This window comes from Bufo bufo, chromosome 2 (assembly GCF_905171765.1).
Source record: "Bufo bufo chromosome 2, aBufBuf1.1, whole genome shotgun sequence".
Classification (NCBI taxonomy): Eukaryota; Metazoa; Chordata; class Amphibia; order Anura; family Bufonidae; genus Bufo; species Bufo bufo.
The window spans coordinates 738966015-738990090 of NC_053390.1; the positions used below are offsets into that span (position 1 = coordinate 738966015).

At 45.3% G+C, this 24076-nt stretch overlaps 1 protein-coding gene across 6 annotated transcripts in view; it reads left to right on the forward strand.

The window, feature by feature from the left end:
• The window catches only part of RBM47 (RNA binding motif protein 47), a 145869-nt gene that overhangs the window by 88046 nt on the left and 33747 nt on the right, over window positions 1-24076 (forward strand). For 2 of the 6 annotated variants that reach the window (XM_040418943.1, XM_040418950.1), the window contains exons 1-2: window positions 3430-3466; window positions 3581-3671. The exons of 2 other annotated variants lie outside the window; for them this stretch is intronic. In XM_040418943.1, coding sequence (XP_040274877.1) covers window positions 3655-3671 — 17 coding nt within the window. In that variant the 5' untranslated portion in view covers window positions 3430-3466; window positions 3581-3654. Of the gene's footprint in view, window positions 1-3356; window positions 3467-3580; window positions 3672-24076 lie in introns of those variants that run through there. 2 more of the 6 variants (XM_040418944.1, XM_040418949.1) reach the window with 2 other exon arrangements.

The following is a 24076-nucleotide window of genomic DNA, read 5'->3' on the forward strand; positions in this document are numbered from 1 at the left end:
TCGCAGATCAAAACATCCGGCGATGGGGGGAGCAGCCAATAGCAGGCCGCAACTGTGACCAGTCTCCCTAGCATCACCTGTGATGTTAGGGAGGCTGGTCACCATCGCAGCCTGTTGTTGGCTGCACCACCCGTCGCCAGATGTTTTGATCTGCGCTACGGGGAGATGCAGCAGTGGCCGTACAGCGATCCAGAGGAACGCGGTTGCCGGGGACTGGGTAAGTATTGTCTATAGGAGGGGCCTGGGCCAGTGGCGTACACACAATCCATGGGACCCCGGTGCAAAACTGATCCATGGGGCCCCCCTCCCTGTCGCCCCCCCCCCCCCCCAACCTCCCTCCACCCCCAAACCGCCTAAATTTGTACTTCCAGCAGGTCTAGAGAGCCACAGGCTGAAGACTAATGCAAGAACAAGAAGGTATACCCCAATGTGCGCAGTCTGTTCATCCCTTTATAAGCAGATGTAGCAGAGTTAACAAATGACCTCAACCATAACTATGTACTTTTACCCAGAACTGCAGGTGTCAGCATCAGGTACCAGCAATGCATTTCCCACGTAAAACCAGCTACATTATGTAGCAGAGCTGGTTTTGTCATGCATTTCTTTTGCCTTCATATGGTAAAATACTTAATTGGCCTATCAATGGCTTTATAACTAAGGCTACTTTCACACCTGCGTTTGGTGCGGATCAGTCTGGTATCTGCACAGACGGATCTGCACCTATAATGCAAACGCTTGTATCCGTTCAGACTGGATCCGTTTGCATTATTCTTTAAAAAAAAAGTCTAAGTCAAAACGGATCCGTCCTGACTTACATTGAAAGTCAATGTGGGACGGATCCGTTTTCAATTGCACCATATTGTGTCAGTGAAAACGGATCCATCCCCATTGACTTACATTGTAAGTCAGGACGGATCAGTTTGGCTAAGCATCGTCAGGCGGACACTAAAACGCTGCAAGCAGCATATTGGTGTCCGCATCCAGAGCGGAATGGAGGCGGAACGGAGCCAAACTGATGCATTCTGAGAGGATCCTTATCCATTCAGAATGCATTGGGGCTGAACTGATCCGTTTTGAACCGTTTGTAACATCCCTGAAACGGATCTCACAAACGGAATTCAAAACGCCAGTGTGAAAGTAGCCTTAGGCTACTTTCACACTGGGGTTTCTTGGTCCACTTGTGAGATCCGTTTCAGGGATCTCACAAACGGTTCAAAACGGATCAGTTCAGCCCCAATGCATTCTGAATGGATAAGGATCCTCTCAGAATGCATCAGTTTGGCTCCGTTCCGCCTCCATTCCGCTCTGGATGCGGACACCAATATGCTGCTTGCAGCGTTTTAGTGTCCGCCTGACGATGCTTAGCCAAACTGATCCGTCCTGACTTACAATGTAAGTCAATGGGGATGGATCCGTTTTCACTGACACAATATGGTGCAATTGAAAACGGATCCGTCCCACATTGACTTTCAATGTAAGTCAGGACGGATCCGTTTTGACTTAGACTTTTTTTTTAAAGAATAATGCAAACGGATCCATTCTGAATGGATACAAGCGTTTGCATTATAGGTGCGAATCCGTCTGTGCCGATACCAGAAAGATCTGCACCTAACGCAAGTGTGAAAGTAGCCTAACTCTGCTATATTTCTGTAGCCTGCAACCTCTGACTGCCCAGTTGGGCTGAAACTACTACACCCAACATGTTCTGGCAGTAATAGTAAATGGATATTGGTGCATTTCTGAGCTACTAGTCTATATAATACATATGCAGCCTACATGTATTATATAGACTAGTAGCTCAGAATTGCACCAATATCCATTTACTATTACTGCCAGAACATGTTGGGTGTAGTAGTTTCAGCCCAACTGGGCAGTCAGAGATTGCAGGCTACAGAAATATAGCAGAGTTAAAAGCCATTTATAGGCCAATGAAGTATTTTACCATACCATATGAAGGCAATACAGACAGTAACATTGCCCAGTCAGCCCCCACTCTGAGTCTGAACTCAGTGACCAATTAATATTTTTTTACAAATCTTATCTAGTTCCAATCCGGACAGTCGGCACCGACTTCTTAGCGCGCTCCCTTCTGCATCTCGGCGTCGTTGTGCGCCTGCGCAGCCTAGGGAAACGTCATGTCCGGTGCCTAACAGGAAATGACGAGGCACGCCGCACCGCCGCACCCGCACGGGGAGGAGACTGACGGGGGGAGGAGACTCAAGGGACGGTAGGCCTGGCACTGCAGCACAGAAACGCAACACTGGGCGGCGGGCCCCGGGCCGGCCGCCCGGGTTATTATACAGGCAGGCGCAGCACACACAGTACTGGTGCAGGGCGGGGCCAGGGGTCCACAGGCAACTGCGACCCCTGTACGTACGCCCCTGGCCTGGGCATTGTGGGTGGGTATTTCTACTATTGGATAACCCCTTTAATGATGACCATCCTCATCTTTTGCAGGCTTTACTTGCTAGAAAAGTTAGCAAGATGCAGAGAGAGAAGGAGCTGGACGTTCCTGATGACATATTCTCATCGATATTAGATGATGTGGAGAAGGAGGAAAAGCAGATGGCAGAAGAAGGGCTCCCACCTGTAGGGCAGGAGAGCGCTGGGGTTGGAGAAGTGGGTATGCCAGTTTATTGTGCCCCACCTAACCATCCAAACCCCATACCAGCAACAGCCCCTATTTAAAGGTGCCTTAAAAGTGCTGCGTGGCCATTAACAATGAAGACTGACTATACAGTGCGGTCTTCATTATTAAATGCGGGCTAATTGGCCACATCCTAAGGCAGAGTGGCCTGGGTATACCTGATTTATAGTGATTCGGATTGATTTGAATTTCTTGGGGAACTTTGGCAAATCAGATTTTTCAAAACTTTGCTCATCTCTAGTTATCATACTACAGTTCCAACTTAAAATTCGAGCTTGTGACCTAGATCCACCCATATTGAATATCAGGGCTGATAGAAGGTCCAGACAGGTTGTGTTGTATGATGAGGACATCAACCAGATTTTTCATCTACAGTACAATCAGATACAATCCTATCTTAATTGTGGACTCTCCCATACATGCCACAGGCTGGTGGAAAACACATTCATATGTGCAGCCCCCTTACATGCAGATGTTCAGAAATCATCAAGTTATTTGCTGACTGTTTCCTGCATTCCTGTTATTGTACATACTGTAACTGCGAAGGGTTAAAGATGTGATGTTGTGAAAGCGCCCAACTCCATACTTTTTTATTTTCCGTCTGTATCTCCCACTAAGTAAAATCTTCTTTTCAAGGCCATGTACAAAACATACTTGCCCTATTGGCCTCAGGACTAGTTTCAATTCAACAATTCCTGATTTTGGTAACAATGCAGAGACCTGACTGCTTCCCCTTTCTCCAACTGCAGACACATTGTCCTCGTGTTTGCATGAGAACAATCTAAATGAAGACCTACTGTAAGCAGGGAGCAGATACAGGTACGTTCAGTAAAATCCTCCGATACCCCCCCCCCCCCCCATCTTTTCGGGATCTGGTAACAGCACCTGGAATGAGACATTTTGTTTTCACTTGTTACATGGTGAATCTCCCAGGGGTTGTGCACAGAAGACTGGAGATCCATATCTCTCATACATGACTGTAATAAAGAACTGTCTCCTCACACGGCATGGACTACAGTGTAGTGTAAGTAGCTTGAACGGGGACTGTTATTAAGAGGACTGTATATGGACTGCTTTTCTAGTTTATCACCTGTTCAGTTTCTGTATGAGAACATATAGCATTAACCATTGTATTTTTTTATCATAGAAGGTGATATATTCGGTTGAGAGACCGTTCTTATACTTGTCACCCAGGGTGCGTTGCAACACATTCTGTAATCTCATGAGACATCCCCAGGGGGGAAATACACTTTAGCAATTGAAGCCAATAGCTTTTACATGCTCCCCAACTTAAGACGCTCTGTCTGACACCCCCACACTGTTTTTTACTCCCCCTCCAATGTGATTAATACCTGTATTCATTCTCTTTAAACCAGGAAATAGACACACGAACATACAGTATATACATGCACACACATACTGTACATACACCTACACACATATACACATATAGTTACACAAACATATACACACATATACATGTACACACATATAGACATACATACAGTGCATGTATACACAAACATATACACATATATACATGTGCACACATACATGTACATGCATATATATTCACACACATATACCTACACACATACGCAAATGCACTCAGATACACATGCCTGCACATACACACATCTACAGTAGATATATACACATACATAAATACACACACATATATACACGCACCTGCAGGCCCATACATTATACACACATACAGTATGCACACACACTGAGAAGCTAGGAGGTCAATGTACAATGAGAGGTATGTCTGTCATATGACATTTATTGCTTGTACCATAAACAACATTCACTGTACAAATGACTGTAATAACAAGCACTATCATGTGGCGCTGACGCATGCGATCATGGGCTGATTTTGTCATTTTGTGCTTTAAAGTAAATTTTTGTTTTATATGTTTTCCTTCTTCTATGTTTTCTATAGTATTTAATTACCTACTAAGGACCCATCAGCTCTCCTGACATGTCTGCTTTAATCAGTTCCTCGTGGTATTCCCCATGAAATAACTACTCTGCTTTGTGCCTTTACTGGCAATATATGAATACATTCACAATTAAAATGTACTATTCCACTATTGCCTCTTTGATATTGAAAATGTTGTACATAGGCTGTGTGCCTAGAGTACTATCCCCCTTGTACATAGGCTGTGTGCCTAGAGTACTGTTCCCCTTGTACATAGGCTGTGTGCCTAGAGTACTGTTCCCCTTGTACATAGGCTGTGTGCCTAGAGTACTATTCTCCTTGTACATAGGCTGTGTGCCTAGAGTACTATTCCCCTTGTACATAGACTGGGTGCCTAGAGTACTGTTCGCCCTGTACATAGACTGGGTGCCTAGAGTACTATCCCCCTTGTACATAGGCTGTGTGTCTAGAGTACTATCCCCCCTGTACATAGGCTGTGTGCCTAGAGTACTATCCCCCTTGTACATAGGCTGTGTGCCTAGAGTACTATTCCCCTTGTACATAGGCTCTGTGCCTAGAGTACTATTCCCCTTGTACATGGGCTCTGTGCCTAGAGTACTATCCCCCTTGTACATAGGCTCTGTGCCTAGAGTACTATTCCCCTTGTACATAGACTGTGTGCCTAGAGTACTATCCCCCTTGTACATAGGCTCTGTGCCTAGAGTACTATTCCCCTTGTACATAGGCTCTGTGCCTAGAGTACTATTCCCCTTGTACATAGACTGTGTGCCTAGAGTACTATCCCCCTTGTACATAGGCTCTGTGTCTAGAGTACTATCCCCCCTGTACATAGGCTGTGTGCCTAGAGTACTAGCCCCCTTGTACATAGGCTGTGTGCCTAAAGTACTATTCCCCTTGTACATGGGCTCTGTGCCTAGAGTACTATTCCCCTTGTACATAGGCTCTGTGCCTAGAGTACTATCCCCCTTGTACATAGGCTCTGTGCCTAGAGTACTATTCCCCTTGTACATAGGCTCTGTGCCTAGAGTACTATTCCCCCTGTACATAGGCTGTGTGCCTAGAGTACTATTCCCCCTGTACATAGGCTGTGTGCCTAGAGTACTATTCCCCCTGTACATAGGCTGTGTGCCTAGAATACTGTTCCCCCTGTACATAGGCTGTGTGCCTAGAGTACTGTTCCCCCTGTACATAGACTGTGTGCCTAGAGTACTATTCCCCCTGTACATAGGCTGTGTGCCTAGAGTACTATCCCCCTTGTACATAGGCTCTGTGCCTAGAGTACTGTTCACCCTGTACATAGGCTGTGTGCCTAGAGTACTATCCCCCTTGTACATAGACTGTGTGCCTAGAGTACTATCCCCCTGTACATAGGCTGTGTGCCTAGAGTACTGTTCCCCCTGTACATAGGCTCTGTGCCTAGAGTACTATTCCCCTTGTACATAGACTGTGTGCCTAGAGTACTATCCCCCTTGTACATAGACTGTGTGCCTAGAGTACTATTCCCCCTGTACATAGGCTCTGTGCCTAGAGTACTATTCCCCTTGTACATAGACTGTGTGCCTAGAGTACTATCCCCCTTGTACATGGGCTCTGTGCCTAGAGTACTATTCCCCTTGTACATAGGCTCTGTGCCTAGAGTACTATTCCCCTTGTACATAGGCTCTGTGCCTAGAGTACTATTCCCCTTGTACATAGACTGTGTGCCTAGAGTACTATCCCCCTTGTACATAGGCTCTGTGTCTAGAGTACTATCCCCCCTGTACATAGGCTGTGTGCCTAGAGTACTAGCCCCCTTGTACATAGGCTGTGTGCCTAAAGTACTATTCCCCTTGTACATGGGCTCTGTGCCTAGAGTACTATTCCCCTTGTACATAGGCTCTGTGCCTAGAGTACTATCCCCCTTGTACATAGGCTCTGTGCCTAGAGTACTATTCCCCTTGTACATAGGCTCTGTGCCTAGAGTACTATTCCCCCTGTACATAGGCTGTGTGCCTAGAGTACTGTTCCCCCTGTACATAGACTGTGTGCCTAGAGTACTATTCCCCCTGTACATAGGCTGTGTGCCTAGAGTACTGTTCCCCCTGTACATAGGCTGTGTGCCTAGAGTACTATCCCCCTTGTACATAGGCTCTGTGCCTAGAGTACTATTCTCCTTGTACATAGGCTGGGTGCCTAGAGTACTATCCCCCTTGTACATAGACTGTGTGCCTAGAGTACTATCCCCCTGTACATAGGCTGTGTGCCTAGAGTACTGTTCCCCCTGTACATAGGCTGTGTGCCTAGAGTACTATTCCCCCTGTACATAGGCTGTGTGCCTAGAGTACTATTCCCCCTGTACATAGGCTGTGTGCCTAGAGTACTATTCCCCCTGTACATAGGCTGTGTGCCTAGAGTACTATCCCCCTGTACATAGGCTGTGTGCCTAGAGTACTGTTCCCCTTGTACATAGGCTGTGTGCCTAGAGTACTATTCCCCCTGTACATAGGCTGTGTGCCTAGAGTACTATTCCTCCTGTACATAGGCTGTGTGCCTAGAGTACTATTCTCCTTGTACATAGGCTGGGTGCCTAGAGTACTATCCCCCTGTACATAGGCTGTGTGCCTAGAGTACTATCCCCCTTGTACATAGACTGTGTGCCTAGAGTACTATTCCCCCTGTACATAGGCTGTGTGCCTAGAGTACTATCCCCCTTGTACATAGACTGTGTGCCTAGAGTACTATCCCCCTTGTACATAGACTGTGTGCCTAGAGTGCGTAAGAAACGCCACTTTGACAAGGTAAATTTTAACACCTACAGTAGTTGTCAACTTATTTATATATTTCCTAGAAGTATAATAGATGAACAAATCAAAAAATTATTATTTTATGGGAAATGCAAATTTGGGCTAAAGCAGACACGTCAGGAGTGGTGACAGGTACTCTTTGACTTGACTCTTTAGGGCACATCAGCTCAGACATCCTTCCCTTTTCTAAGCGAAGACCTCCCTGTGGAGCTGTTGAGCCCCCTGATATCTCCCCAGCTCTAGGCCTGATTATATAGGACTGCAGCAGTTAGGTAGATTTGTAATGACAGTATTTGGCTTCACCTCTGTTTCTGAATGGTCTGGGGCTTGGAGGATAAAGTTTACTCCAAAGAGGAAGATGTGTGAAACTGCTTGTTTTTTATACAGAAGCGAATCCGAAAATGAGGAAGTATCATCCTACATCTGTGCTAGTAAGCTGGGGGGTTTTATCTGTCCTTGGAAGAGACTGAATTTGGGGCCCTCTTACATGGACTGCTGGTCAGGAAAGAACAAGACTCATTCTTAATCAATGCCCCAGGAAAACTGGCCATCGCTCACATCTCAAAAGTCATATGCCACAATACAAATGCTTGTTTGTCCTCAGCACATTGTGCCGTGTACACAGGGGATGTGCTGCTGACAAAGGAGAACTTTATGGGGATGACTGATCGTATTAGTGATCATTCATCCCCTTACTTTCGATGATTTCTAAATAGCACCTACTGAATATTGATCGACATGCTGTATCATTGATAAAAGCCCCCTTAGCATAGTCTCCTCCTTTCAGAAATCAGTGTAAAGCGTCATGCACACGGCCATATTGTTTTTGTGGATACCGGCCGTGTGCATGCCACATTTTTCTACTAGAAGTGGCACAGTTTCAGACAGAAAACGGATGATATTCGTGTGTGCTGTCCGCAGTTTGCGGACCCATAGAAATGAATGGGTCTGAGTGCAATCTGCGATCAGACGCAGACCACAACTATTGTCGTGTGCATGAGGTCTACGCATTTAGCATCCTTCTTGTCTTCAGCAGTGAGTTTTAGATTCAGAGTAAATGTTTCTTTTACTATATTCCTGTGGATTACGGTGTAAATATGTGACATTATTGTACGCTATTCGGTATAGTACTGTAAGCGACGCGATCATCAGCAGGTTGGTGTTTCCCATGCATAAAAGTAAAAAGGCTGTTAAGGATCAGATTACTTTAAAAAGGGGTTTTCCATGGTAAAGCCGGCCAAACACGATGTATACTCTGCACCTGGGGTCAGCAACGTCCGTCCGTCACTCCAGCTGCTGTGAAACGACAACTCCTAACATGCAAACTTGCTTGACTCTTGGTGTAACTCCCACAGAAGGGAATGGAGCATGCTGGGGGTCGTAGATTCAGAGAGGTTGCTGACCCCAGCTCTAGAATGAGCCTTGGCCAACAGCTTTTCATCTCAACAACTGTATTTTTTTTTTCAGTGAGAAAAGGAATCTCCCACAGAGACAAAATATATAGTCAGGAAATCCCCATACGCCTTAAGCCATCCAGACACGTTCAGTAGCTGCCGGCCGAACAATCGACCAAGAGCTATCTCCCCTGACTTCCCCATACACATACATGTTCGGCTTGGCCAAACACTTCCAGGAGGACAAAGGGAATGGCGAAGATATTCATCTCTCCCTACCCTTGTCTCCCCTGACATCATCTGTTGGGGGGAGATCGGGATCTTCCTACACACATTAACGTGTCCGCTGAACCCCCTGTTCTTGGCGGGTTCAGCCAACAAAAGACTAATGTGTATGGCCACCTTTAGACAGTCAGGCAGTCTTGCAGAAACTGGCAAATTAAAGTGTACCCATACTTTCAAAAAACTTTTGATATGTCATAGTGACATATCATAGGTTGTCTGCAGCAGACAGCGCTCTATGTGAGAGCTTCACTCTTTTCATTTTAGTGATTGCTGGACCCCCACCAATCAAAAGCACTTGGACCCCCACCAATCAAAAGCACTTGGACCCCCACCAATCAAAAGCACTTGGACCCCCACCAATCAAAAGCATTTGGACCCCCACCAATCAAAAGCACTTGGACTCCCACCAATCAAAAGCACTTGGACTCCCACCAATCAAAAGCATTTGGACTCCCACCAATCAAAAGCACTTGGACTCCCACCAATCAAAAGCATTTGGACCCCCACCAATCAAAAGCACTTGGACTCCCACCAATCAAAAGCACTTGGACTCCCACCAATCAAAAGCATTTGGACTCCCACCAATCAAAAGCACTTGGACTCCCACCAATCAAAAGCATTTGGACCCCCACCAATCAAAAGCATTTGGACTCCCACCAATCAAAAGCATTTGGACCCCCACCAATCAAAAGCATTTGGACCCCCACCAATCAAAAACCTATCACTATGAAATATTAAAATATTTTTGAACGTTCGGGTACACCTTAAGGGTACGTTCACAGAGCACGTAGTGGTTGTTCACATTGGAGGCTGCAGACCCACACGCAGCTCTATTGAATGGAGATAGACCACAAGCGGACACCCGCTGCAGCATCCTTCCATACACAGCACCCATAAGGGTGGCGAATAAAACTCTGCAATTATTCTGAAGACACTATGTGCCGCGGTCTTTTCTACATTATACAGGATAGGTCATCAGTATTAAATTACTGCACAACCCCTTTAAAAATAAAATCTGGACAACCCCTTTAAACAATCAATTTGGAAATTGCAGCAATACTAATCCCTTAATGAGACGCTGGTGTCAGAAGTAGTGAAGGTGAAACAAATCCAGGAAGTGATCTCTGAGAACTCCGAATACCTGTCAGTAATACTTAAAGCGGTTGAACAGTGTCAGCTTATTGACACCCCCCCCCCCCCCCCCCCCCCCAATTTGATACTGATGACCTACCTATACTGAGGATAGTTATCAAAATCACGACACTGCCCAACCCCTGTAAAAGCTTAAAATATTGGGGAAATGTATACATGAAATGTAAATATTATTATAAAATATTGTTGTCAAATGATTGCCACACTATTAGCGCATAGATCACTAGACTTTGTAGTATCCCATCCGTTAAAATGTGGTTTAAGAGCAGCGCTACATAACAGCGGGGTACAGAATGGAGTATGCAGCAGAATTTCATCCCCTTTAAAGAAGAATCTGAATCAATAGAAATCAATGCACTGGCTCCATTCGGCAGTGCATGCCCTGGGCAAAAATTTCCTAAAGTTGAGTCTGTGCCACATGCTAAATAGCCCAAAATCTGTAACTGTATAACATACGGAAGGGCCATAAGCAAACTACAGATGGATGGTTGATGCTCCAGCTTCTCACACTAAAATCTAATGTCTTTGTGCAGTGCAGCTGAAGAAAGGATGGATCAGACACAGCGATGGCCACTTCTCAGTGTTCGCCGACCAACACATGCAATCTGCCATCTTTATTCCCCGATGAAGGCCCCCGGCGGCTGTTCTCGGAACTGTCTGCTCCCGGTGACCGCATGTGTTTCAGAGCGGCTTGCGGCGCAGGCACAGGTAAGGACTTACCTCTGCATCGCCGGACTTGGGAATAAAGATGGCAGATTGAATGTGTTCGTCGGCGAACACTGCGAACTGGCCATCACTATCAGACAAGCATTTCTACTGCGTGGAAGGTTAGGCTGGTTCCCTAGCTTTACAAATCTGTTAGGCCGCATGCTTACGGCCGTTCCGTGCATTGGGGACCGCAATTGCGGTCCCCAATGCACGGGCAACATCCGTGCAGCGGGCCGGACCGACTCAACTTGAATGGGTCCGTGGTCTGTCCGCACCGTAAAAAAATATGACTTATCATATTTATTTGCGGTGCGGAACAACGGAAAGAAACACCACGGAAGCACTCCATAGTGCTTCCGGTGTTCCGTTCCATGACTCCATTCCGCATCTCCGGAATTGCGGACCCATTCAAGTGAATGGGTTCGCAACTGTGATGCGTGGTGCACACGGCCAGCGGCTGTGAATTGGCGACCTGCCCTTTGCGGGCTGCAATACGGCCACGGCCACCCAACGGCCGTGTGCATGAGGCCTAACATGAAGTTTTTGGTGCAATTTTGATGCAGTTTTGCGCAGATCTCACCCTTGCATTGAAAATGGTAAAATCCGCACAAGGAATTGACGTGCTCCAGATTTCTAATTCCAGATAGCCGATCAGTTTCCACACTGAAAAAAAAGCAGACTGTACACGAGATTTGTGTAATGTCATTCACTTTTCTGGCACTCTGGTCTTTTCTGGTCCATTCAGACGAACTTAAGTGCTCCGTACCCATGCTGCGGGCACCAGCCGTGTGCACTCCATTTGCGATCCGCAAGATACTGCAAAAGATGGGACATGTTCTATATTTTGCGGTGCGGAGGCATGGACCCAAAAGCCCATGGAAGCGCGTCCATGGGCTTCCGATCCGTGCCACCGTTCTGGAAGAGATAGGGCATGTCAGATCTGTTTCTATATCTTCGGATCGCTGACCTATTCAAGTCAATGGGTATATTGCGGACACCACTGTTTGTGGCCTGTGAGCCCTTACGTTCATATGAATGGACCCTAAAGCTGTGTTTTTCTTCCGCACGAGAATCTGCACGGAAGAACCACACGTAATCCACAACATGTGCGGGTAGCCTTAGGGTGATGTGTGGCAATTTTGTAAACCAAAGCCAGAAGTGGGTGGGAAAGGAACGAGAAATATAAAGGAAGGACTTATAGATTGACTTCTGACTGTGGCTCGAGTAACTGCATCAGAAACTGCCACATAAAGCGGCGTGTGACACCAGCCATTGATGGAACCGGTCTGGTTTCTTATCTCAACCAGATTTCTGAGTAAAAGTAATTGCTCTTTCAATTGATCCCTTCACTGATCAAAGTCTATGATTGAGACAAGCTAGGATCCAAACTGTAGTGCAAACACATCTCCTGGAAGGGCTGGCTGCTCATGGAGAGCCGTCCATTACCTGCACAACGCAGAAGAAGGAGGAGGAGGTCTCTTTCACAAGAGCGAGATTTCCATCCAGATGCCATACGTATAGCGAACGCTTAGCATCCGGACTGAATTCCAATTCATTTCAATGGGTCTACGCACACGTTTGTCACGCGTCATCTTTGCGTTCAGGAAAGATCGCAGCCTGTTCTATAAAATGATGCGTTTTACACACAGCTCTGGCTCCATAGATGTGAATGGGACTTGCTTGAAAAACGGAAGGCATCCGCATGCAATGCGTTTTTCACAGTTGGTTGCTAGGAGATGTAGAGTGTTCGTCTTCGTTTTTTTTTCATGCACATGAAAAATGCATCAAAAACTGATTGCATCTGCGTGGAAAAAAACCGCAAACACTGAGGCCCCTTTCACACGGGCGAGTTTTCCCACGTGGGTGCAATGCGTGAGGTGAACGCATTGCACCCGCACTGAATCCGGACCCATTCATTTCTATGGGGCGGTGCACATGAGCGGTGATTTTCACGCATCACTTGTGCGTTGCGTGAAAATCGCAGCAAGCTCTATTTTGTGCGTTTTTCACGCAACGCAGGCCCCATAGAAGTGAATGGGACTGCGTGAAAATCGCAAGCATCCGCAAGCAAGTGCGGATGCGGTGCGATTTTCACGGGTTATAAGGGAAAATGATAGCATTCTTAATACAGAATGCATAGTACAATAGGGCTGGAGGGGTTAAAAAAATAAATAAAAAATTAAACTCACATTAATCCACTTGATCGCGCAGCCGGCATCTCTTCTGTCTTCTTTCTTCAGGACCTGGGTAAAGGACCTGTGGTGACGTCACTGCGCTCATCACATGGTCCGTCACATGATCCATCCCCATGGTAAAAGATCATGTGATGGACCATGTGATGATCGCAGTGACATCATCACAGGTCCTTTACCCAGGTCCTGAAGAAAGAAGACAGAAGAGAAGCCGACTGCGCGATCAAGTGGATTAAGGTGAGTTAAATTTATTTTATTTTTTTTAACCCCTCCAGCGCTATTGTACTAAGCATTCTGTATTAAGAATGCTATTATTTTCCCTTATAACCATGTTAGGAGGGAAAATAATACAATTTACAGAACACCTAACTCAAACCCGAACTTCTGTGAAGAAGTTCGGGTTTGGGTACCAAACATGCCGATTTTTCTCACGCACGTGCAAAACGCATTACAATGTTTTGCACTCGCGCGGAAAAATCGCGCATTTTCCCGCAACGCACCCGCATCTTATTCGGGCAATAAACATGACGCCCGTGTGAAAGAGGCCTGAACGCAGTCACAGACAAAACTGACGTGCAAACCATCATTTTTTTCCTGAACAGATCCTGACTCATTCCGTATGGCTTGGCTTTCTAAGTTTATAGAGGGGGGTACACTGTCCTGGACCCTCATGGAGAGCAACAACAGAGAGCATGCCCATTGATTTCAGGGCATACTGTGTCATTCTGCATTTTCCCTGTGTTGGTGCTGCAGGGGAATTGAACACTTGCAGGCGAGTTTTCCTACCGATTAGGGTACAGCTACAGGGCAAAATTGGGGAATGGGTTATTACTGTGGGGGCTTCAATGGGACTGGAGCCCTAAAAGTTTAGGCTTCTTTCGCACACAGGGTGCAGCAAAAACGCTTCCGTTACTGATAATACAATCGCCTGCATCCATTGTGAACGGATCCGGTTGTATTATGTCTTCTATAGCCATGACGGATCCGGCATGAACACCATTTTCTATTGTGTCCGAGAAAACCGATCCGTCCCCATTGACTTACATTGAGGGTCATGCCGGATCCGTTTTGCTCCGCATCCCAAAATGAGAACGCCACCAAATGGAACGGAACGCATTTTGGAGCATTCCGTTCTGTTCAATTACGTTTTGTCCCCATTGACAATGAATGGGGACAAAACGGAAGCGTTTTTCTCTGGTATTGAGATCCTCTGCCGGATCTCAATACCAGAAAAGTTGAATGCAAATGTGAAAGTAGCCTATGAGGGCCGTACTTGGCTTGTCCCAGGTGTTGGCAACCTAGACAGTGCCTCTGGCCTGGACTAGCCTCTAACACCTACCCTGGTGAATACTTGGCTAAGCTGTATATTGTATCACAATCTTCCCTGCTTAGTTTCTTTTTTATTAGCGGGTGGATCATTTCTGGCATTAAGTGCAGTATAACTTTGCTGGATAGAAGCTTTGCTCCAGAAACCGGTCATGTAATGCAAGAGTGCACATTCAGCTCCCCTGACAGCTACAAATGACAGTGTTCTCCACAAGTGACTTCAGAGGTCATGAGAAGAAGTTTTGGGTTGTGTCTTGCAATTATTTGTCAGCTGATAGTTCACCTGACACATATTTCCTGGAATACAGAACTGCAGCCAACAGGTCCCATCATGTGTTTCTCTAAAGTGACCCAAACTATTACCGTATATATATTGTCTACATATACAGGGATGTAGCAGAAGTAGCAGCTGCACCGTGGCCATGGGGGCTTGAGCGCTCAAAAAGCCCTTCTTCCTCCAAGACTCTGAGGGCATAGCAATAGGGGGTAGCAGTAAAACCCAAATCTTAGTGCCTGGGGGAGCCAGAATCTCATCAGGATAGGTCATCAATATCAGATCGGCAGGCAGGCTAGGACTGGCCCACAGGGGTACAGGGAAATCCCCGGTGGGCGCCTGAGCAAGGTGGGCCCCTAGTCTCCCACCCCTTGCACAAGTGGCACATAACACAGTAGACTTACTGCACTACATACATATATTCAATGTACAGGACCTCAACCATCATATGTTAATATAAAAAACCTAAGAAACTCCTCATTCATTATTATAGACACGATCAGAGCTGAGATGACTTCTAGGTATAGAGGAAAGCTGCCAGTGTCCTCTTCTCCCCAGGACCTAGCTTCTCAAAGTCGCTGCAGGGACCCCCATATTCAATCATCTGGTAGCATCTTTCTGCGGTATGAGCAGGTGATATTTGAATGTATCCGTATGGTGGGCCCCCAAAATAAATTTTACTGGTGGGCCCTAGGAACCCCAGTCTGACACTGTCGGCACGGGTCTGACTCCCAGCACCCACCGTCGTTTGAAGAGAAGGCTGCGTGCCAGCGCCGCGTTCCCTTCATTGTTTACCTGCTCTCCGTCGTAACCGCATCGATGAGCAGGTAGAATTACAACTATGGCGTCCCATTCACTTTTATGGGACGGCTCAGGAGCCATAGAAGTAAATGGGACGGCGTAATTACACCTGCTAACCGCTCCGGTTGCGACTGCAAAATGTTATCAAAAAGTCACTCACATTCCAGAATGGTATCAATAAAAACTACAGATCGTCCCACAAAAAGTGAGCGCCCCACACAGCTCATTAGACATAACTATAAAAAAAAAGTGCACAGGTCAGTTTTGCTGCTAAGAGACAAAACCAGTAAAACACTCCCTTTGTGTTTTTTTTTCTCGCTTTCCATTACATTGTATGCAATATTAAAGGGTGGAATTAGAAAGCACAACTTGTCCCACAAAAATCAAGCTCTCATATGGATATGTGAATGGAAAAATAAAAAAAAGTTATGGCTCCAGGAAGACAGGGAAGAAAAATAAAAACGCAAAAGTGAAAAAAAAACTCCAGTAGCCTAAGGCTGGGTTCAGACCTGAGCGTATTTGATATGCGCGTTTAACGCGCGTTTTTGTCGCGCGTTTTTGTCGCGCATTTTTGTCCATAGTCAACGCGCGTATTACGCGCGTTTGTGTGATTAACAGCAGTGTCCTATGGCTGCAAACGCGCGACAAAACGCCCCAAAGAAGCTCAAGAACTTGTTTGAGCGTAGGGCGTTTTTCAGCGCGTTCAAACGCGCTGTAAAACGCTCAAGTGAGAACCAGGGCCATAGGGAAGCATTGGTTTTCATGTGTTGAGCGTTTTACAGCGCGTTTGAACGCGCTGTAAAACGCTCAAGTGTGAACCCAGCCTAAGGGTTAAGCCCTGGGTCATTGTTGTAGATCTACCCTTTTTTATATTTTAATATTGATGTAAATATTGGAAATTTATAGAGATTATTCAGTATTTTCTTAGCTTCACATGGTAAAAGCACTTCTACAGTACATTCACCACTATCCATTCAGTGTAGCAGTGTCAGACTCTGCAGGGACACCCCCCCAACTGGTAACACCCAGTTGGACCTTCACTGCAAACTGACAACAATTCATCCATAACTTCTAGCAGGAATAATAAAAGACTGGTACAACATGGAGTCATAAGAATAGATGCTTCAGAATTGCTATTACATGGGGGATACATGTAGTTGTTAGACATGTCAAGAGGGTGACAGGTCCTCGTTTAAGAGGTTGTCTCATAGTGAACTTAGAAGGGAAAGCCACCCCAGGTCCACGTTTGACCACTCATTTGAATGGTTGAATGCTGTTTCTCCACGTGACAACAGTTAATCGCTGTGGGTTGCAAAAGCAGGATTCAGTTTTGCCGAATACAACCCGGAAAACACCGGAGATAATTGTCTCCAGTGGTCGCCTGCGCTGTGTCTTAGGTGGACATATGGACCTCACCGCCATATTAAAACCTGTGCGTACATTACAGACGATTATTGTGGAGGTCAGAGTCAGGCCTAGAGATAGAAATCCTCTTAAACCTCCGCCATTGTCCTCATTCACATTTACAGTACTATTAATATTCTGCTGCTTCATGGTTCTCGCTCTCTACTTCCCATTCATGTTCCTGTTTTTCCAGTGCCCCGGCTTCATGTCCCCCACCCCCAGCGCTGACGTCCTACTTGTCACCTGGCACTTTCCAGAGCACTGATTCTCTGTTTGTCCAGGGAGCAGGTACACAGAAAGGGCCCATTGTGATCCATGATTTGTGCATACAGCCTAAGTGGTGTAATATAAACAGATGCAATCATCTACAACATTTTCTGTTTCCAGACGGCACTGAAATGGAAAGAGATCTTCACAATATGCCAGCCATTATTAACTGCCATTGGTAGATTTTCATTTTTGCTTCCCCTGACACAGGTGCGTTTTGTACTTCTGAGGCTCGGTAACCTAATGTGGCTTCCATATTCTTTGCTTAAAGGGGTTTTCTGGGAATAACTACTTTTTATCTAATGCCTGCAGCCTGCCTTCTGAAACAGTAGATTCATACTTACCTGCTCCCCGCCGCTCTGGTCCCTGCAGTGTTTATATCCAGCATTACATGGGCATGGTCACATACTCCACTGCAGCCAATGACTGGCTTCAGAGGTGATGTGCCTCTTCCTCCACTCTGGTCCTTCGCCCTGCCTCTTCTGTGTCCATGTGTTTACATCCAGCACTGCATGGGCATAGTCACATGCTCTGCTGCAGCCAATGTTTACTGGCTTCAGCAGTGATATACCACTTGTGGCCAGTTATTGGCTGCAGCGTAACATGTGACCATGCCCATGCAGCACCCCATGGAGGAGGACCGACGTGGAAGGGAGGAGATAAGTATGAATTTTCTTTTTCAGGGCACAGGCTGCATTAGATAAAAATCAGTTATTACCAGAGAACCCTTTTAGTAGTGATGGGCACTTTTTTGGATAGTTATATTTGAATGTTTCTGGACTATTGGAAGGCAGTAAAATAAAATGTATTTCGAGCCACCTCCAATACTGTTCTGTGACATGGCTCTGGCAATCAGTCAATATTTTGATGTGTTGCAAGCTGTCATACAGTATTATCTCCTGCCGGGACTGACTGACAGAATAAATTATTAATCTGGTCAGGTACTATAAAAATGACAAATATTTTAATTTGTCGACTGTTTGAATCCTTAAAGGGAACCTGTCATGTTGAACATAGTTCCTGAGTGCAGCAGGTTATTGAGCAGTAGTTGCTGAGCAGATTGATGTATAGTTGTATGGGAAAAGGCTCAGTATAACTTAAGATTTATTCATTTATATCCATGCTTATTCTGGGATTTGGTCCAGCAGGGGATGTAATGTTTGGCAATGGTTGGCAGGAAAAGGGCTACCCACCCTGTTCATACCTTCCAGGAGAGGAAAGTCCAGAGTAAGGAGTCAGTGTTAGGGGGATAGAGGACAAGTGCGGTCCTGTTATGACAGTGGGGAAGTTGGAAAGCAGCTCATAGAGCACCAACTCCCATGAACTGTATCTTTTCCTCTGTGAGGGAAGCTCAGGAGCCACACCCCCTTCTCCTGACAAAATGATAGCTAGGTACAGCCTCAAGTGAAGCCCTTAGATTCCAGACAGTAGAGTGATTGGCGAGATACAACTTTACAGACACTGTTGCAAGGTGCGGGACAACAGCTCAGACACCATCACCTACCAAAGAACTCCTAGGCCAGCATCATCTAATTGCAAAATTGCAGCCATCCAACCAGCCACCATACCTCATTCATCTGGTGCCAGAGACTGCACTTTGTATTTACATTATAAGTAAAGATAGACTGTAATACATTTACTTCTGGCCTGATTCTTCAATCAACACTGCACCAAACCCTGGGGAGAGATGGCCTGAGGGAAAACACCATGACACAACATCTCATCAGGGCCACTACCACTACTATCTTCTACACCGGTTCCCACAGGGGGCTTGCTGCAGAGGTGGTCCTATTAAGTGACTAACAGCCTTCCCTCTATAACTGTACATGCAGAGATAGCTGCCAATCACTGATAGGACTACCTCCTTGACTTCAAAGCCCAGAATGAGCACAAATTTAAATGAATGAATAAAATACATGTTATAATGAATATTTTCTCCTGCTCCATAACATGCTATTTATGGATTATTTAGCATTTTCATGGTGACAGGTTCCCTTTAAAGGGGTTTTCCAGGAGTTTAATGTTGATGACCTATCCCAAGCACAGCATCAAGCATTGTATAGTGGCTGTGCGAGGTATAACAGCTCAGTCCCATTCCCTTGAATGTGACTGAGTTGCGCCTAGTCCATGTGACCGATAAACTTGATGTCACTGGCCTCAGCTCTCACAGAAGCACTTCTTCTTCTGCAAACAGCTTATGAGCGGATATGCCAGGAGCCAGACCCCCACCAATCAGATATTGATGACCTATCCTGAGAATAGGCTATCAATATTAAACTCCCGGCAAACCCTTTAAATGTGACCCAATCAAGACTTCAAACAAAATAAATGTTCATCGGTTGAAAATTAACAACGAGCGATTGTTTTAGCCAAATGATGTCGGACTATTGAATCAGCCAACTTAAATATTTTTGTCCAATGTTCAAACTAAAGATATTTAGTTCAAAGAAAGATTGTTTGTAGGTGAAAAACCTTGAGTTGAAAGAACGTTCCCAGAAAGATCTTTCGTCCATAGACCGGTTTCATTGAACATGTATGGCAAAACTGAACCACTGTAACGGCTAATATAGGTGAAAATGTGTATGACTGTGGCACGTTCACCAGATGTTTGTTCAACTGCTGTTCAACTATCAACCAACTTCTATCTAATGTGTGCGGCCACCATTAGACTGAGGATCCTAGAAAAAAGATTCTGAGGAACCGCCATCTATATAGAGCTTTAATGGTCACCATTAGGGCTCATTCAGGTGACCATATGAATGGGTCCGCATCCATTCAGCGATTTTGCGGAGTGGTTGCGGACCTTTTCATTTCAATGGGGCGACAAAAGATACAGACAGCACATTGTGTGCTGACCGCACCTGTAGTTCCATTCCACAGTCTTAAAAGATAAAGCATGTCCTATTATTTCCCGCAAATTGCAGAACGCACACGGTCCGGTATCCATGTTTTGCGGATCCGCAATTTGCAGACAGCAAAGCATTACGGCCGTCTGAATGAGCCCTTGGACTGAGGATCCTAGAAAAATAATTCTGAGGTCCCTCCATCTATGCAGAGCCTGTGTACTTTCAGATGCATTATGAACTTTGCAGCTACCGTCAGGACGCAAACATGATGGGATTGGTGGGTTCCCAGAAGTTGGACTCCCACCAGTCAGTTGTCCCCTATCCTACGGCTAGAAGATAACTTGGCACAACCCCTTTAAGGGAATGGCTGTTAAATACATTATTGCCATGTGTTATTTTGACATGAAGTATATGACATAACTAGTAGTTAGTAACCAAATAGTCATAAAATGAGTAGAACACAAAACTAATGTAATCCAGCCACATAGATTACTGTAAAAAATAAAAGAAGCTACACTGAGGTCTTGTCTGCTCTACAGCAATCTCCACGTACTCACTACATACAGTAATTCCCTCCGTCACTTTCCAGTAAATCATATTATATGGTGAGTTAGTGGTCACACTGAGGAAACAGATTCGTCAATTGCACAAGTTCTTTCTTCCAGTTAGGCCTCATGCACACGGCCGTTGTTCTTGTCCGCATCCGAGCCACAGTTTTTGCAGCTCGGGTGCGGACCCATTCACTTCAATAGGGCCGCAAAAGATGCGGACAGCACTCCGTGTGCTGTCCGCATCCGTTGCTCCGTTCCGTGGCCCCGCAAAAAAAATATAACATGTCCTATTCTTGTCCGTTTTGCGGACAAGAATAGGCATTTCTACAATGGGCCGCCTGTTCCGTTCCGCAAATTGCGGAAGGCACACGGGGGGCTTCCGTGTTTTGCGGATCCTCAATTTGCGGACCGCAAAAAAAAAACGGAACGGTCGTGTGCATGAGGCCCTATCCTGTGATGTCGGTGATGACAGTGTTACTCATGTCACTCACCTATGTTTATAAAGAATATGCTTAGAAAGCTCTGGCTAAGGGCATGTTCACATCTGCGTTGGAGGCTCCATTTGAGGCCTCTGTAGCAGAATCCGTGAAAAAGGCCAAAAAAAAACAGCATCTTATAGGAAAATTGAACAGACCCTATTTTGGTAAATGGAGTCTTTTCAGCTCCTTCCAGTCAGTTAAGTGAGGAATCCGACACCTACTTTATTTTCGTTGTTCTGCTTCTCTACCTGAGCAAAGCAATGGAAAGTGATAATGCTGGTTTGAACCCAGCCTAACCTGCTTCTAGAATAGATGTTCCTCCACTGCTTACACCGTCCTGTTTTCAAGTTCTACAGTAGCTGTGACAGGAATTTGGTTTGTAAGACATCCTGCCAACTAGATGGGGTGTATGCCAGCCATGCCCATTAAGCCTCTGGTATCAGTGCTGCATCCAAGCTAATATATGGCATAGAAATATGCTGACGATGGATAAGCAGATATATACAGTAGATAGATATGATAGATAGATAGTAATGGGGTCCTCCGGGAATTATTTAACATGGCCAGATAGATAGATATGTTAAATAGATAGATAATGGATGGATGGAAACCTACAGTACATTAAAGGGAGTCCGTCATGTAAAGTTCACCAATATAACTACCAGCGATGGCCATAAGAATGTTGTAGAAGCATTATAACCAAACCTGTTGTGCTGCCATATCTAGTACTGGCACATGCATTAGTTCCCGTATTGAGATTTATAATCTTTTTGAATGTTGTGTCCTCAGTGACCTTTCTATTAGATATAGATTAACATAAAAGAAGAAGATTGATGGCAGAAAATAACTACAGTAATTATAGATTAGTCCTGTCCTGTCAAGAACTCCAGCAGTTATGTCTCCCTGTATTTGGTATAGGTATGTATCAATTTAGAGTCCACCCAAATTGTATACTGTATACATTACTCAGGCTATACTATAAGCACCCCCTTTTGTCCACCGTTAGCTCCCACATTAACCTAGGCAAGAGTAAGTAAAATGTGTTGTAGATAATATTAATGAAATAGATGTCCTGAGACGTAGGTCATTGAAATGATCAATAATTATGACTAAGTAAATTAATGCTAATGTGCTTTCCCTTGAGGACTGAAATAGCATTCACGTGTAGCTCCCATTTAATGAAGTTCGATGTCCTCTCCACCCTTGTAGAGGAATCAGGAAGTTAGTTTATACTTAAGGTAATTAAAGTCATTGGCTTGAGGGACTCAACGCAGATGGAACTATGTTTTTGTCCTTATATTGTTCTTTGATACATTTTTTTATTATAAAATGGCTCCATATTACGCGGGTATTCTCTCCATTATAGGGCATTGCTTCAGAGCGAGAGCACCTCTGTCACAAAGGCACCAAACAGTACCTAGAAGCATGCCAATGGCTCTGTAATAGTAGCCGATAGGGAATCCTTGTGCTGCCATATTGCTTCTTATCACAACGCTGTACTGTATGCGTGAGCCCTTACCTTACTACAGAATGCGTAACTTTTCTCATTCTACATCTACGGTATATTGTCTCTGAGCATTCCCACTGATTTATGTGTGCCTCATAGTGTGTTTCTTCTAAACGTCTATAAACTGTAGTTGCCCCTTCTCACCATTGTATTACAATCTTTGTACCAAACCACAAGGCCATAGGCCAGCCATAATTATGGGAAAGTACCTTACAGTTGGGTGAATCTAACCATGAAACTAATATTTCAATGTGTCCTAGGGCTAGTTCTGCTAAACCATCCATGCGATTTGATTGCACGTTGATGATGCCTCTCTTCACTGACAGGGTCACCTGGAGAGTAGTTCTCTGCACGCTGTCCATTTCCTACAAGGTGTGACCATTTTAAGCACATTATGCATCTTATATGAAGGCTCTTCTTCATGAAAAATAGAGAATTATTAATTGGAATTATCCATAGAATCCAACCAAACCTTGGAGAATATTTAACAATGCAATTGCACCCCCTGGGGAGTGTATGGATGATGGTAGTGGTACTTGTGGCTCTGAAGGTGATGGTAGTACTCACAGATCATGGTGGCAATCTCCACTCCTGCACTACCTAGGGCCGTGCAGTGATTGGAGGATGCACCCTTTCGTCCCTTGGGGCACACCATGGTAGTAGGGCCCCTGCCTAATTTTGATTGGGGTGCCGTTGATGTTGGATGATTTGCTGGGTGCAAGGCAGGACCAGTAAACGACGGAGATTAGGCCCCTTGTTTGCAATTAATAAAGTCTCTCTTTACTAAGCTAATGATAGGGGTTGTAGTACAAATAGCAGCTAAACTCAGAGTTCCACAGTATGCCACAGTGCAATTTTCTCTCAGTAGCAGCTTGTGGACAGCAACAATGATGGTTATAGTACTCCCCCTCTCTCTAAAGACACTTTGCAGTCTTTTAGCAGAACCACAGGCATGCGATAAGGTTACTGTTAAGTCCTTCTTCAATTCCTGCGGGGTGCAGAGCTGAAATATCCATCTCAAAGCACAGCAAATGCCATAAAAGGCACCCCCTGCTTTGAAGAGGGGAGGGTGTCTGGTTCATAGGAGAAGGTCAGAAATTGATAGAAACACCACCGAAATGGTTCAGGAACAGCATGGGGAGGATGTCTGGATGCATCTTGGACTCCCAGGTCGCTGCTGGGAACGATGTTGTCCGAGTAGTACGCCACTTTTACAGACTGACAATAATACGCCCAAAACTGAAGATAAAATTGATTTAGCGAAAAAAAAACATTCTTTCCTGTATATTTACGTGTATATAAAGTGCAAGTGCTGCCAAAAATTACAAGCAAGAGGCACTCCGATACACCCTTTGTTACACATAATGGAGGGCATCATAAACACCCTTGAAAAATTATGATTGATGGTCTGCTGGTGACCCTCAAAAACATTTGGTGCAAGGGCCTGCTGATCTGACCATCTAATACATTAGGGGCGAAGGCCTGCTGCTGAGCTGACCCTCTAAAACATTATGA